This window comes from Megalobrama amblycephala, linkage group LG2, assembly GCF_018812025.1.
Source record: "Megalobrama amblycephala isolate DHTTF-2021 linkage group LG2, ASM1881202v1, whole genome shotgun sequence".
In the NCBI taxonomy this organism is placed as follows: domain Eukaryota; kingdom Metazoa; phylum Chordata; class Actinopteri; order Cypriniformes; family Xenocyprididae; genus Megalobrama; species Megalobrama amblycephala.
The window spans coordinates 3837157-3851943 of record NC_063045.1 but is presented as its reverse complement, the minus strand read 5'-3'; the positions used below and the strand labels follow the sequence as shown (position 1 = coordinate 3851943).

At 36.7% G+C, this 14787-nt stretch overlaps 1 protein-coding gene across 4 annotated transcripts; it reads left to right on the top strand.

The window, feature by feature from the left end:
- Positions 1–232: 232 nt before the first annotated feature.
- On the top strand, positions 233–8649 carry LOC125263206. 4 transcript variants are annotated; one of them, XM_048182192.1, is made up of 10 exons: positions 234–1092; positions 1516–1621; positions 3370–3516; positions 3996–4159; positions 4253–4389; positions 4578–4671; positions 4829–5173; positions 5316–5493; positions 6319–6446; positions 7698–8649. In XM_048182192.1, the coding sequence occupies exons 2-10, from the start codon at positions 1540–1542 to the stop codon at positions 8010–8012; spliced, it is 1590 nt and encodes a 529-aa protein (XP_048038149.1). In that variant the 5' UTR covers positions 234–1092; positions 1516–1539; the 3' UTR covers positions 8013–8649. The 4 variants fall into 4 exon arrangements, with proteins under 4 accessions (XP_048038150.1, XP_048038149.1, XP_048038152.1 ...); XM_048182193.1 differs by having other exon boundaries at positions 233–1621; XM_048182195.1 differs by lacking the exons at positions 234–1092; positions 1516–1621 and adding an exon at positions 3651–3742 and having other exon boundaries at positions 3385–3516; positions 7698–8648.
- Positions 8650–14787: the final 6138 nt, after the last annotated feature.

The following is a 14787-nucleotide window of genomic DNA, read 5'->3' as shown; positions in this document are numbered from 1 at the left end:
TTTCTCAGTAAATATTTTTTATTAGTAAAAATGTCAATATGTTGTTGCTAATGTTGCTAAATCACACTGCGGTAACAGCGCTAGTTGCATTAAATCGGCTTATTAACGTATCGCAATCCAGTCAAGTCCCACCCTACCTTATTTCTCAGTAAATATTTTTTACTAGAAAAATGTCAATATGTTGTTGCTAATGTTGCTAATTCACACTGCGGTAGCAGTGCTAGTTGTGTTAAACAGCGTATTAGCATATAGCTATGTAGTTGAGTCCCACCCTACATTATTTCTCAGTAAATATTATTTTTCACTAGAAAAAATGTCAATATATTTTTGCTAATGTTGCTAATTGATAATGCGGTAACAGTGCTAGTCAACATATTAGCATATAGCAATCCAGTCGAGTGCTTCTCTACGTTATTTCTCTGTAAATATAATGTTTTTACTAGGAAAATGTAAATGTGTTATTTCTAATGTTGCTAATTCATTCTGCAGTAGCAGCGCTGGTTGTGTTAAATCAGCATATTAGCGTAACGCAATCCAGGCCAAGTCCCTCCCTATGTTATTTAATTCTCAGTAGGCTAAATATTATCTTTTAATAGGAAAATGTCAATATTGCTAATTAACGCTGCTGTAGCATTGCTAGTTGTTCAATCTGCGTATTCGCGTCTATCTTTACATTTCTTTCAGTTTCTAGTGGACGTCAGCTGTTCTTTCCATACTATTGTTTAACTTAGTTAATGGATGAAGCTAATCTCGTATTACCTGCACAGCAAATGTCAGAGTGTTAAAATCCCAGAGTTTTGATGACCAGAGTAAAATTTATACACTTTGGAGTAAACTGGGCTTCACCAGAAACTCTCTCAAGTGTTAATGTATTGGTTCAGTGTTGATGTGGAGCTGTTGTAGTGTTATAGTGGGATGATGAACTCTTTGAGAGTCAATCTGTTGCTGTCCCGTCCTCACATGAGTTTAGGTTTCGATACGTCATCAGATCGACTAAGCGTTGTCATTGGTTGAATCATGATGCAGCCTCGTGGACACCAGTTTCCAACTGACATCCGAAGTCGTCGACATTTTGATTCTGCGGGACCGTAGGTAAGAAATCACCAAGTGAATCATGCCGAATATTCCTGTTTGTCTTATTGTCTAAATTCTCATAACTAAAACACTAAAAACGCTAATGTAGAAGTAGAAGAGGTGTGACGTTTTGTTATTTAGTTTAACGTTAGCTAACTTACTATACCAATGGTAGCTAAAGTAATTGTGAATGTTAAATCTGGTAAAACTGTTTTTTTTTAGTGGTAATGTTGATCGTTGACCATTAAATGAAATTGCAGCAATCATTTGTTAACGTTAGCTGCCTCTCCCAATCTCGCGCCTTATGCAGGCTAAATTGACTAGCTAGCCTTGAAAGCTAACGTTACAGATTCCCGTCTGAAATGATTGAGTCTGACTTTATTTGCACTACATTTGGTATTGTGCGTGTTCAGTAAACCAGTTGTATTTTTTATGTTTTAGTAATATGTGAGAAAAACTACAGCAATGCTTTTCAAAGTGCAGTACCAAGGAAAGAAGAAGTACATCAAACTCAATGGAGCATCATATCCAGCATTTCTCAGGGAGGGTAAGTTAATGGCATTCTTCTCTTCGTTCTCTTTATAATTGAAGTTTAGATCAGAGGTCGTGTTTACCGAATATTTTCCGTCATTGACTGATTTTTTTAGCAGTGACGGAAACATCTGAAGGTCGAATCAGGGTTCCTACAAAGTCTCGAAAGTTTGGAAAATGCTTGACTTTAAGTTATTTCTTCATGACGTCAGATGTAACTAAAAGTATAAATAAAACCGGCTGACAATCGTTATTTTTTATTTTTTGTCGCGAGGCACCCTCTGTTACGAAGCACGTCTCGTGTAATTCCATGTAACTTAGGCCTATTTGGCGCCTCGTGTATTCGCCTGGCGCGCAAACATCTGCATTAAGAATTGCTTGCTGTAATTTTATCGATGACTGCCTAGAGAAGATGATAAATAAAAAATGATTGCGTCGACAATCAACAGACTGAAAGGCATCCTGTTATGTAAGAAACACACTGATGTGAGCGCCATGGGAGAATAAGCCTTTACCAGCCATTCCAAAGGTAATCGGAGACAAATGAATTTAACTGAATTCTTTAAAAACATTATTAAATTAATTAATATCGAATCAATATATAAATGTAATGTCGGGAGGGGGGGTGTTCTTTCCGTCGTGCACGTTTGTGTGAGCACTCTGGTTTCTATTTACAAAAGCAAAAGTTTAAATGTTAACGTCTGCAGCATTGTATGCTTTGTAGCAAGTCGAAAGTTTAGTTTTTCATGATGCTTAGAGGACTAAACTTTCGGAGTGACCACCGCTTTTACCAGAGTGAGTTCTGTAAATAATCTTTCCGTGATAGTAGTAACCATAGCAACGGACGTGACAAAACAAATCTGATATGACAATATAGATCTGTGCATCATGTCTTACTGTGTAAATACAGACTAATAGAGCTGCTACTGACAAGAATAAATAAAACAAATCAGTGTTGGTTGAATATGTTTAGATTCAGTTAAATAGTCTATTGATAACACTTAAACACTCTTTTTCATGTGTCCTTTTTAAAACAATGTTTATTTATTAAAATAATATTTTAAGGTATTTAAGAAAGCTATTCATGTATTATATACTCATTATTATTATTATTCCAACCATCTACAAAAAACTCAACCTAACTTACAGTTGACAACAAATATACAAAAATATAACCATATTTTTAAAAAGTATCCAAAGAGTGATTTAATATAAGTTGTATTTATATTGAAGATTCTAATATTTTAGATTGTAGTTTTCTAAAGGGGTGCTGTTTATACTATTTATAGGCTTTAATTTTGTTGCTGCTTGAATATGGATTTAGGGACCTTAAAAATGCTTGAAAAGTGCTTAAATTAAACTCTTCAAAATCTGTACAAACCCTGACTATGAAAAGTGACTCTTCATATATTATAAAATGCATAATCTAGCCTATATTCTCCTATATCCTGTAAGTTCATGAATGATTAAAAATGAAAATGTGAATTAAAACGAAAGCTATTAAATGTCTTAGAATTAAAATATGAAAATTAAAATAGAGTAATAGATTAAGGTGCAATTTTTACGACCATATCCATCAAAATAAAGGACAATGTGAAAGTCTTACGCAACCACTGGTTTAGATGTACGTTTATATGAAATTGTATTGCACCATGCTAGTCTACCGTAGCTTTGCCCATTAAGATAGAAATAGTGCTAAAAACATTATTGTTCTCCCACTTTCTAACCTTAACACAACAACTTATGTTTTTTCTGTATTCAAAGCTAAAGCGAAGTTCAGCATACCCCCTGAGACAAACATGTATGTGCTGGATGACAGTGGAACAGAGGTTGATGAAGAGGACTTCAGCGACATCTTGGAGGAAAAAGCAGACATCCTGTGGACCATTGTTAATGTTCTTTCAGTTTCTGGTAAATGGTTGTACAATTACAGTGTACACTGCAGGGTAACAATACCAATGTGTTAACATTGTAATTTATTTGCTATCACAAAACTAAAACAGTAGCTTCTCACCAATGTCCGATTTGTGCTTTCTCTGTTAAAGGACCACTTTGCATATTTCCAACCTTATCTCTTATCTGTCAGTGTTCACATAAGGATGTGAAAAACTACATTTGAGATAAAATGGATTAGCCGGTAAGACTGTTGACCCAAGTACTTCTCAAAAAACAGTCAGTCTTGCCATCTAGTAGTTAATGTATCATGGCCTAAACTGCTTAAAGTCTGGCCACATTAACTACCAAAACTCATGTAATTTATAGATGGCAAAGAAAAAAGTTTCCTGTAAGCAGTCTCACAATGCCTTTTTTTTAACCTCTCCTCACTTAAACCTGTGGAAACATTGACTGAAATATTTTTTTTAAAATGATGATCTTTTTGCCCTTTTCAGACTCTCCCATCCAGTCCTCGTGCACAGACACCTTGTCACTATCATCACCCTCATCGGACAGTGATGCTTCTCTGATGTCCCCAAAAAGACAGCGCATTGATGACACCTTTGTGATGTCCCCAAAAAGTCTACATACTGATGACAGTTCTTCACAAGCCAAAGAGGTGATGTTTTTTCAGAACATTTCTCTTTATGTTGTAAACATTACATTTACCTGTTACTGTTACCATAACATTTTTGGTAAACCTGTTGTCAAGCTTGTCAAAAGAATTCTGGAACAAAAGCCTGGAGGGGAGAAAATCCTTGCAAAATATTTAATGACAGGAGAGATGAAGGACCGAGCACGCCGTGATCTCGTCAGCATTGTTGTTGCTGAAATGTTTGAAAAGTATGGGTAAGTAAAATGCTTTATGGTGCATGATTTGGTAAAGTGTATATTCATAGTATTCAATTGCAGATTTGGTAGTTGTAATCAAATAGGTGATTATCATTAAATGACAACCGTGGCCAATGAGCTGTGGCCTTGTGCAGATCATAGGTTTTCCAGTGTGTTGGTTTTAATACACAACATTTATTCCACAGACGTGCTCCCCCTATGGATAAAAGAGCACAGTATGCATTGGGGATAGTAACACTGTTCCCCTCTCTAAAAGATCCCTACTCCAAAAAAGGCTATGTGAGTACATATTTAAAAGTAAGATTAATCTTAATAAACAAATGAATAATGTTCTGGTGCATTTTAGAAGTCTAACACTTCTTTTCTAAAGATCTCTATTGATTCATGCTGAAACTGTTTGTTTATACATTTCCATCTTTGTTGATACTGTCTTTAGGAACACTTTTTTGACATAGACAGCAATGAGGGCTACATTGCCTGGAAGATTAAAAACACACAGCGAGAACTCAGCAATGGCGGTACCAATGGGGGTAGGAGAAGGAGCTCTCACACTACAGGCAGCAGCGGACCAAACTTACAGAGAGAAGTGACTAAAGTGCAGCAGTTGGAGGGAGACCAGTGTCGTGAGGCCATATCTCTACTGAAACACAGCACAGACAACGAACAGATCTTCATGAAAATGAGAGAAACCTTCCAGCACAGGCAAAAGTTGATCCATGATCCTGAGCAATGCAGCACAGTGCTTACTGTGTTCCCAAGGTTTCTTGACACAAAAGGCCTGGTAAGTTGTTTTTTGTTTTTTTTTTGTAAGCACATTTATTATGTTTTTGCAATGTCAAGAACAGCTGTTCAAAGATGAAAACGGTCACCTACCACTATTCCACCATCATCAAATACACATATGCTTGCTTCCTCCGCTTTAGGTGGCGCAAGACTTTGACCTGTTGTTTGGAGCTGAGACTTCATCAAAACTCCTTGAGAAATGGGATTTCCTGAAGGCCAAAGTAATAGAGCAAGCCAAGGACATCAGCAAGACACCCCTGCTTGACCATCTCATCCAGTCTGCAGAGGAGAACACTGATGAGGATGACGAGGTCCCAGGTAAATAATTTACATGAATCTGGTGTGTATCTTTCAAATGTCGACTTACTTAATTTATTTACCATGACAAATAGTTGTGTAGACAAATAATATATTTTTTAGGGCTGCAACAACTAATCGATAATGAAAATAATCAACAAAGAATTTCATTATCGATTAGTTGGGTCTGTGACATCACTGTGGAAAATTCCAGTCAGTGATGTCACTTCACAATGGTGTAAAACGTATTTCTATGCATAAAACACATCTGAAAAACAGAGCAGAGGTCGCAGAGTTAGCTGCTGCGGGAAAATTGCACAATACAAAACATGAGAATGTTTTATATTAAGTTCTTCAAACTGACTTGTAATTGTATTAACGTGGCCTGTCTTGTCAGATGTTGCGACAAATGTGTGTGATGTTTAATGTGTTTCGAGATGTGTTTTCCTCAGCATTTTACACAAAGTCCTGACAGTAATTGACTCTTTGTAAACTTCACTGAATGAGCGCAAGTCCGTGTATCAATCAAACGGCGGTGGGAATGGAAGCGCAATAACCCTTGACTGAAGACCACATAGATTAATTTACTACCGTTTTCATAAGCTTCAATTGGCACAATGTTTGAAGGAGAGCATTGTGCAGAATAAAATTTCCTCGATAAATTGGCCTTTTAATCCAACCAATTGATTAATAATTGACAGGTTAATCGATTATCAAAAAAAAAAAATGTTAGTTGCAGAACTAGTATTGTTATTGAAAAGAGTTTTGAGTTTTAATATTGATGTAGTATCAAAGGTTTTGGTCAGGTGTATATCATGCTTTAAGCAGGTGCTTCTGCCTTCTCAGGTTGGGATAGTGACATGGCCTCACTGCTACTGCTGGTCTACCTACTGCCACCACCTCCAAGTGGAAAGAAGGGAGCTGTAAAGATCAGTACCCGGGAAGCTGTGGACCATGTAGTCAAATTTCATAAGGTCAGTGTGTCCTGATCTCCAATGGCAATAGCCATTGTCAAAAGGCAATTGTGTAACCCCCCAGATTATTGATCTGTTTCTTTTCAATGCCACCTTCACAGAATTTTAAGTCTGATAATTTATGTTTTGCCTCCTGGAAGTGCATAGCGAATAGAGAGTGGGGTTCACCTCTTTTGACTGCAGTCTTGTGCTCGTTCATTCTTATTTTCAATTGTCTGTTTGTCTTTCCAACGTATTGGAGTTTGCAGGGACATGTGCTAAGGTAACCAACATTGATGACCTCTCTGTTTAAAGGGATAGTTCACCCAAAAATGAAAATTTGATGTTTATCTGCTTACCCCCAGGGCATCCAAGATGTAGGTGACTTTGTTTCTTCAGTTGAACACAAATGCTGATTTTTAACTCCAACCGCTGCCGTCAGTCAGTCAAATAATAAGAGTGATTGGGAACTTGAACAATAAGAGTCGAAAAAACTTCCATAGACAAATCCAAATTAAACCCTGCGGCTCGTGATGGCACATTGATGTCCTAAGACAAGAAACGATCGGTTTGTGCGAGAAACCGAACAGTATTTATATAATTTTTTACTTCTAATACACCACTATGTCCAACTTCATTCAGCATCCGGTTAGTGAGGTCTGATCGCGCTCTGACAACGGAAGTGATGTCTCGCACTCATTGAAGTATATGGGCGAGAGATCACTCCCGTCATCAGAACGCGTTTTTTGACCTCACTAACAGGATGCTGAACGAAGTTGGACATAGTGGTGTTTTAGAGGTAAAAAATGATATAAATACTGTTCGGTTTCTCGCACAAACCGATCGTTTCGTGTCTTAGGACATCAATGTGTCGTCACGAGCCGCAGGGTTTAATTTGGATTTGTCTATGGAAGTTTTTTCAACTCTTATTGTTCAAGTTCCCAATCACTCTTATTATTTGACTGACAGACGGCAACGGTTGGAGTTAAAAATCATCATTTGTGTTCAACTGAAGAAACAAAGTCACCTACATCTTGGATGCTCTGGGGGTAAGCAGATAAACATCAAATTTTCATTTTTGGGTGAACTATCCCTTTAATTCCCTCTCTTTGTGTGACCGTGGTACAAAAACCTTGGTTGCCTTATCACATGCTGAATATATCCTGCATGGGAAAGCTAACTGTGCCATCAAAGGTTTCTATCAGAGTGTGACTTATCCATCAAAATGTGATGTTCACTGTAGATTCATTTCAGTTTATTGTTATCTTACAGTCATGTCGCAGCCTTCAGGAGCACTCTGGTCCAAACCAGCGGAGGCAGCCCTACATCCTGGCAGTTGGGACGACAAGAAAGCACATCCACGAGTTCTACATTGCATTGGATGGTGATCTCCTTCCCTGCAAGGGCAAGTCTTCCCTGTCAGCCTTTGATGAACTTTTCAAAGCACATTATGTTTTCGGCATCTCCTATGACCAGGCCTTAAATGGCATGTACACATTTGTGCAGACCACCATCTACAACATTGATGTAGGTCATGCTCACGAAACTCCCAGAGTCAAGGACCTAAGAGCTAAGCTCCTCAACTAAAGAGTTATGATGTTCAGATGCTTTGTTTGCAAGTCTAGTTTTGTTACCGTTCAAATGTTGATCCGTCTTGTAACAGAGGACTTTCAGACACTTTGTTTTGCAGAGCATTTTCATTCCTTTCATGTGACACAGGGAAATGATCAGAATGTTTCCATGCTTAAAGTTGAAAAATTGCACTTCTTTAAGCCGTTTGATCTACAAACTACTTATGGTTTTGATAGAGATTATTTGTGGTTTTAGAACATCCATGAACAGTTAAATAAAACAGACATAAAAAGCACTGACTTGGAGTATTTTTCATTCACTGATGGTTCTAGGTTTACACTGCAGGTGTTGGAAACTATTGAAACACTGTAAATAAAAAAGTACCAGCTTTAGAGTACATTTGTACTCTCCAAGTGTTAAATAATAAGCTCAGCAAAGGTTCTAGGTTTACAATGCAGGTGTTCAAAAGCACTGAAACGGTGTCAAAAAGTGCTATTTATAAGAGTACATTTTAACTCTCCAGGTGTTCTAATGTAACTATTTTTGAGAGTATTTATTTTACACTTTTTACAGTGTTCAATGAACACTGAACTCTTGGACCTATATATACACTGAAACCAGTGTTCAGTGTACTCCTATAGAGTACATTGAACACTCTGATTTTTGCTGTGTGTGTTCACCCCTGCACAATTAAAAGCTAACTTGCGTTTAGATTCCTGTAGCGCAGACAAGCACATTAACAATTTGGGAGTGTACACAGCGATCTGCTGGCAACAGAACGCCGTCTGAACTGGGGCTACATGGCAGTTAGCCTGTAAATACACCATGACTAATGTGCACGTAATGGAAAGCAAATCTGTTGTTGCACGAGATTATCCCACAACCTGGGTTCAGCGGGACGCCAGGCCAACGAACGCCAACCTCACACTGAGAGGAGAATATCTGTGACCAATCCACAGAGTATCTGTGACTTGTTGTCTTTAGCCCCAATTACGAGCGTTTGCCAGATATTTTCAATATTCATTTCCCACTCGTTGCGCGGCGGGTGCAGTCGTCATGGAGTCGTTCCTCTGGAGAGCGAAACAGGAGGCGAGACGCAGATGGTGCCATCTTATCTACTCTCACTACCCAAACACCATCTTGAGAAACATCCACTTTATTTCTCCTTCCTTTCTGTCGGCAGTACAAGATGAAGACGTACCGTATCTCTCTTCTGAATTGCGCCCATTTGCAATCCTTCACGTTGACACTTGATTATATTTTTCTTTTCGTCTTTGTGAATTTGCAGTATGTTGTTCTACTTGAATCTCTCATAGGGATTTTCCAGAGTACAAATAGAGATCCGCTCTGTGATGAATGGAGTTGTCTGGATAATGAACGCAGGTGCCTTGACAACTTCCATTGTCCTGCTCAGAGGAAACAGAAGGTTTCAGTTACATACCACATGACTTTGTTTTGTCAACTAAAGCTGCAACAATACAAGTTAAGTGAATAGCTTTCTATAGCTACTACCGCTTAGGCTGACCATATTTTAGTTTTCAAAAAAGAAGATAACATGCAGTGCCTAAATACTTGACAAATGCGTTCACAACCATGCAACTATGTTATTGAACTTTAATGCATAAAGTAATACATCCTTTCCATTCAACATTTGGCCCTCAACAATAGAATAACAACAAACAAATAAATAAATAAATACTTTAAACTGTTTCTTTTCATGGCCATAGGTTAAAATAAAATAAAAAATCAGTAGAAATGGTTCAGTATAATTCCCTTCCAGATCAGGCCTCACATGATTGCGTTCACAAACACCAGCCATCTGAATGCAAGATAACATGATATGACAGCGTTTATTATTTTATCTGCATGCTCTGAGGTGCAAATAATTTATTATATACGAAAAATTACTGTATAATAATCGAATCCCAGACATTTTGGGCGATTTAGACATCCTGGCCGGACGCATTTTTTAGCATGTCCAGGAAAAAGAGGATGTATGGTCAACCTATTACCGCTATTCACCACCTGCCTGACAAGTACAAAGAGACGTTCAGCTTCTGAACTATATCATACAAGCTCAAAACCTGCTAGAACATTTAAACAAAGCTTATTCTTTCCAAGTACCATTTTTCATTGGGTTGCTATATTGTTCTTGTAAAGGTTTTAGAGGCTAATTAAAGGTTCTTCAGATCAGAATTTGGGTTTCTGGGTTCTTAAAGCAGCAGAACATAAAAAAGTTATCACTTGAATCTCATTTATTTCCAAAAAAAATATGGCGTGCCAAGGGTTGATGTCAATCATGATGGGAGCGATGGCATCAAATATCACAAATTTCTCAGATTTTTTTTTTACAAAAAAAAAAAAAAAAGAAGTTAATATGTCATTGCTGGTGTTGGTAATTCAAGCTGCTGAAACAGCGCTAGTAGCGTTAAAAACGGCATATTAGAGTATATCACAATCCAGTCAATTCCCATCATATGTTATTTCTCAGTGCATTTTTTTGGAAAATGTGTCATTACTGATAATTCAGTGCTAGTTGTGTAAAATTGGAGTATTGGTGTACCGTAATCAAGTCTAATCCCACCTTATGTTATTTTGCTGTAAATATTCTTGATTTTCTTGGAAAATATTGTTGCTGATGTTGCTAATTCATGCTGCTGCAGCAATGCTAGTTGCATAAGATTGGTGTATTTGCATATAGCATATACAGAACTTGGGTTTCGGGTTTCTTTAAAGAGGCCAAAACACAAACGTTTTATGTGAAACCAATGAACGTACCTCTCAAATCTCATTAACGTCCAATCAAATATTGCATGATTGTTTTTCACTAGTAAAATGGCAATATGTTGTTGCTAATCAATGCTGTTGTAGCAACACTAGTTGCTCTAAATCTACGTATTACAGTAAAACAAACAACCTAGTTGAGTGCTACTCTACATTATTTCTCAGTAAATATTCCTTTTCACCATAAAAATGTCAATATGTTATTGTTAATGTTCAGTGCTAGTGCAGTGCAGTGCTAGTTGCGTTAAATCAGCGTATCAATGTATCGCAATCTAGTAAAGTCTAACCCTACGTTATATTGTTGTAAATATTCTTGTTTGCTTGGAAGATGTTGCTGCTAATGTTGCTAATTCATGCTGCTGCAGCAATGCTATTGGTGTATTAGCATACAGAATTTGGGTTTCGGGATACTTTAAAGAGGCCAGAACACCAAAAAGTTTCAAAAACTCTCAAATCTCATTTACGTTCAATCAAACATGCCGTGTGTCACAATGGGACCAATGACATCAAACCTGGTCTAAATATTTCACGAAATTACAGCAATAATACATACATTTTAGTCATCTCCTTTTGTGTTTCTTCCAGAGGGTTTGGAACGAGTTGAACCCAGCTAACAGAATTTTGTTATACTGTACGACAACCTGTTCTCTAAATATTCAGTGTTGTTCTGGGAACATTAAAAACATCCAGTTTTCTTGACGTTACAGGAATGTTTTTATAAGGTATAACGTTCCTCAAACGTTCTTTTAACTTAATTTTGATCTAAAATTCAACATTGTAGGAACATTGATTTGTAACATTCCAAGAACATAAAAATGTCCAGTTTCCTTAATGTTAGTAGAATGTTATTTAAAAGTTAGTATGAAACATTCTTTCAATCATTCAAACACCTGCTGTGAACAAACACTGAAAGAAAGAGAAATAAGAACACAAACTACAACTTTCTTCAGCCACAGCCTTAGATGAACTGAAGATAAAAGACATGAAATGTAGAAACCAAACATCTAAACTTCTGTTAATTCTCAGTCAGATCTTCTGTAGACGTGTGACAGAAATAAAGTCAGTCTGGTTAGTAATAAGTGAAGCTGGTAATGCTGTTTGTGGAGTTGTTTAATCAGATCTTCAGAGATTTCATGTCTTTTATCTTCAGTTCATCTAAGGCTGTGGCTGAAGAAAGTTGTAGTTTGTGTTCTTATTTCTCTTTCTTTCAGTGTTTGTTCACAGCAGGTGTTTGAATGATTGCAAGAATGTTTCAGGAACATCAAACTAAGCTTTAAATAACATTCTACTAACATTAAGGAAACTGGACATTTTCATGTTCTTGGAATGTTACAAATCAACATTCCTAGAATGTTGAATTTTAAATCAAAATTAAGTTAAAAGAACATTTGAGGAACATTATATCTTATAAAAATTTTCCTCTAACATCAAGAAAACTGGACATTTTTAATGTTCCCAGAACCAACACTGAATATTTAGAGAATGTTCTTATAACAAAATTCTGTTATCTGGGAAGGTGACAAAATGTTTCAAGGTGAACTAACCTTCTAAACAGGACATAAAGTGTAATTTGTGTTATCTTCAGACCAAAAAATGTGGCTTGACACTTTGTTCAAACACGCTGGCGCTCCATCGGATCCAGAACGAGAACAATCAATAAGGAAGAAAGACTTGCGCTGTTGGAACGTGTGGATGCAAAACCGACGTGCTCCAGCCCGGAAGACGGAGGGTTAAGTGGTTTGTGCGTGGTTTCACACTGGTGGGCGGCGAGCTGCTGCCAGCATCCCTACATCCATCTGTGCTCGCGGTACAGCGCTGACAGCTCTCCAAACACACGTCGTGCTCGACTCTCTCCGCAGACATGGTCAGTGAAGATTCACCCTGCCTCCTCGCAGCTCTCACATGCATTTCATTAGAAGTTCATTCGCTGAAGATCATCACGTACTGGTGGAAGGGGTCTTTATTTATACATTTTTACTTCAACTTCTTAGTTTGGCATCTTTTAAAGTTGCTTCCTAAAACTTGAGCTTGTGCAACAGGCAAAAGTCACTCAAGTAGAAATTTTATTATGGTAATGTTTGATTTTGAGGCGAATCACTGTAAATATCAATCAGCATGATGATTTCCTAGTCAAAATGTCATTTACCCATTTTCCTTGTGAAACACGATATTCGGGAACTGATTTCATCTTGAAATGGCCGACTAGTTCTCTCTCTCTCTCTCTCTTTTTTATTTTAACATATATATTTTAGTAATTCAATAGTATTCAAATTACTGGAAAAGTCATTGAAAATACTTAGTAATAATCTAAATTCACATATTTTGCATAAATATATAGCTAAATAATTAAATGTACGAGATATACAAATGATGGATTAAGTAAATAAACACCCATTAATGGGAAAAATTACAATATAAAACAAATACATTTTATTTATTTACTTTTCTTTATGAAAAAGTCACTTCCTAAAACTTTAGTTTGTAAAGCTGAAGTCAGAAATGTTATTATGCTAACATTTATTTAAGATTTATCTATATATGAGGTTAATATCAGACCCTTAAAGTCAACATGACGATCTTTACATCAAAATTAATTTCACAACCCTTTTAATTCTATAATGTGACATTTTTTTCCAGGTGAAACACAATATTCGCAAATGACTAGAAAAGTCATGGAAAAATCCTGACAAATCAATGGTCAGAAAAGTGTACAAGCTCTAAAAAGTTTCAGCCAAATTATTATTATTTTCATGAAATATTGCAAACTTTCTTCTTTAGAATAATGTGCATTGATATGGAGGATATAACCTGCAAAAATTAATCAAAAAAGTCAGATAAGTAGATGTAAATCCACATATTTGTGCATAAATAATTAAATGTGTAAGAAAAAAAAAGAAGAAGAATGAACTATGTACATATATAAACACACCCATTAATGTGAAAATATTATAATAACATAAAGAAAAGGTTGGGAAATACATGATTATGTTTGTTTATTTTATTTTTACTTTTTAAACTTTATTTAATTTTATGTTTATTTTAACTATTTATATATTAAAGCACAAATATGTTATTTAAATATTTTTATTATTTATTTTTATTTAATTTAATTTTTTTTTTTTCAGGTTTCATACCCTGATAAATAATTCGCAGAAAAACCAGGAACAGGTCCGTTTTGATTTCACGTTTAAATTTGTTTTACCACGATACAATCTGCAACTAAACTCTCGGGATTAAAAGCCTCTGTAGTTTTCTCTCACCCTGACATGATAACAAACCATAAACAAGTCACGCACCATTGCAGAAATCTTTTAGGGCCATCCATAAAAATGCTAATTACGGAGTCCCAGAATGCCATGCGTTCATGCGTCAATAAATCTGTCCATTTTTGGGGGTCTCAATCCAGATGGGGGTCAGATTTATGAGCGCGCGTGTCGGATGTCATCAGTCCTGTACGCTGTTTCACGCAGTTGGTGGCACAAAATTCGGAAAATCAATCGGGCGGATTACGTCCCTGTCAGGATGAAAGACTCGCCCTGTTGTTTTACCGCCCGCATTCGTTATTAAATCTGTGATTGTGAGATTTGACCCTCCTAGAGTCTCTCGGTCCAGAGATAAAGAGAGTGTCTTTATTGTCTTGTTTTATCGTAACGTAATCACATTCTCCTCTGTGTTTTATGTAACTAAGCAAGTTTGTAAATGATTGTTGTAATGCGCTTATGTCAAGCAGCAGCTTTTTTATGGGCTGTTGATACTGTTGCCTTGTTTTACGGTGGGATTGATGATGGATGGAGAGGTGAAGAGCAAATCTCGCTGAGTCTGATCATTTATGTTTCGCCACCTCGGCTTTCAATGCATTAGTGCATATGCTCGGTCTCCGTGGAAACAGTATACGTAAACCTGCGGCCATATAGAGTGGGTCAAATTACACAACTAATATCTATATATGCTCAACAGCTCCAGTCCCCATTCACCTTCTTTGGATGAGAGCAGCGTGAACATTGTG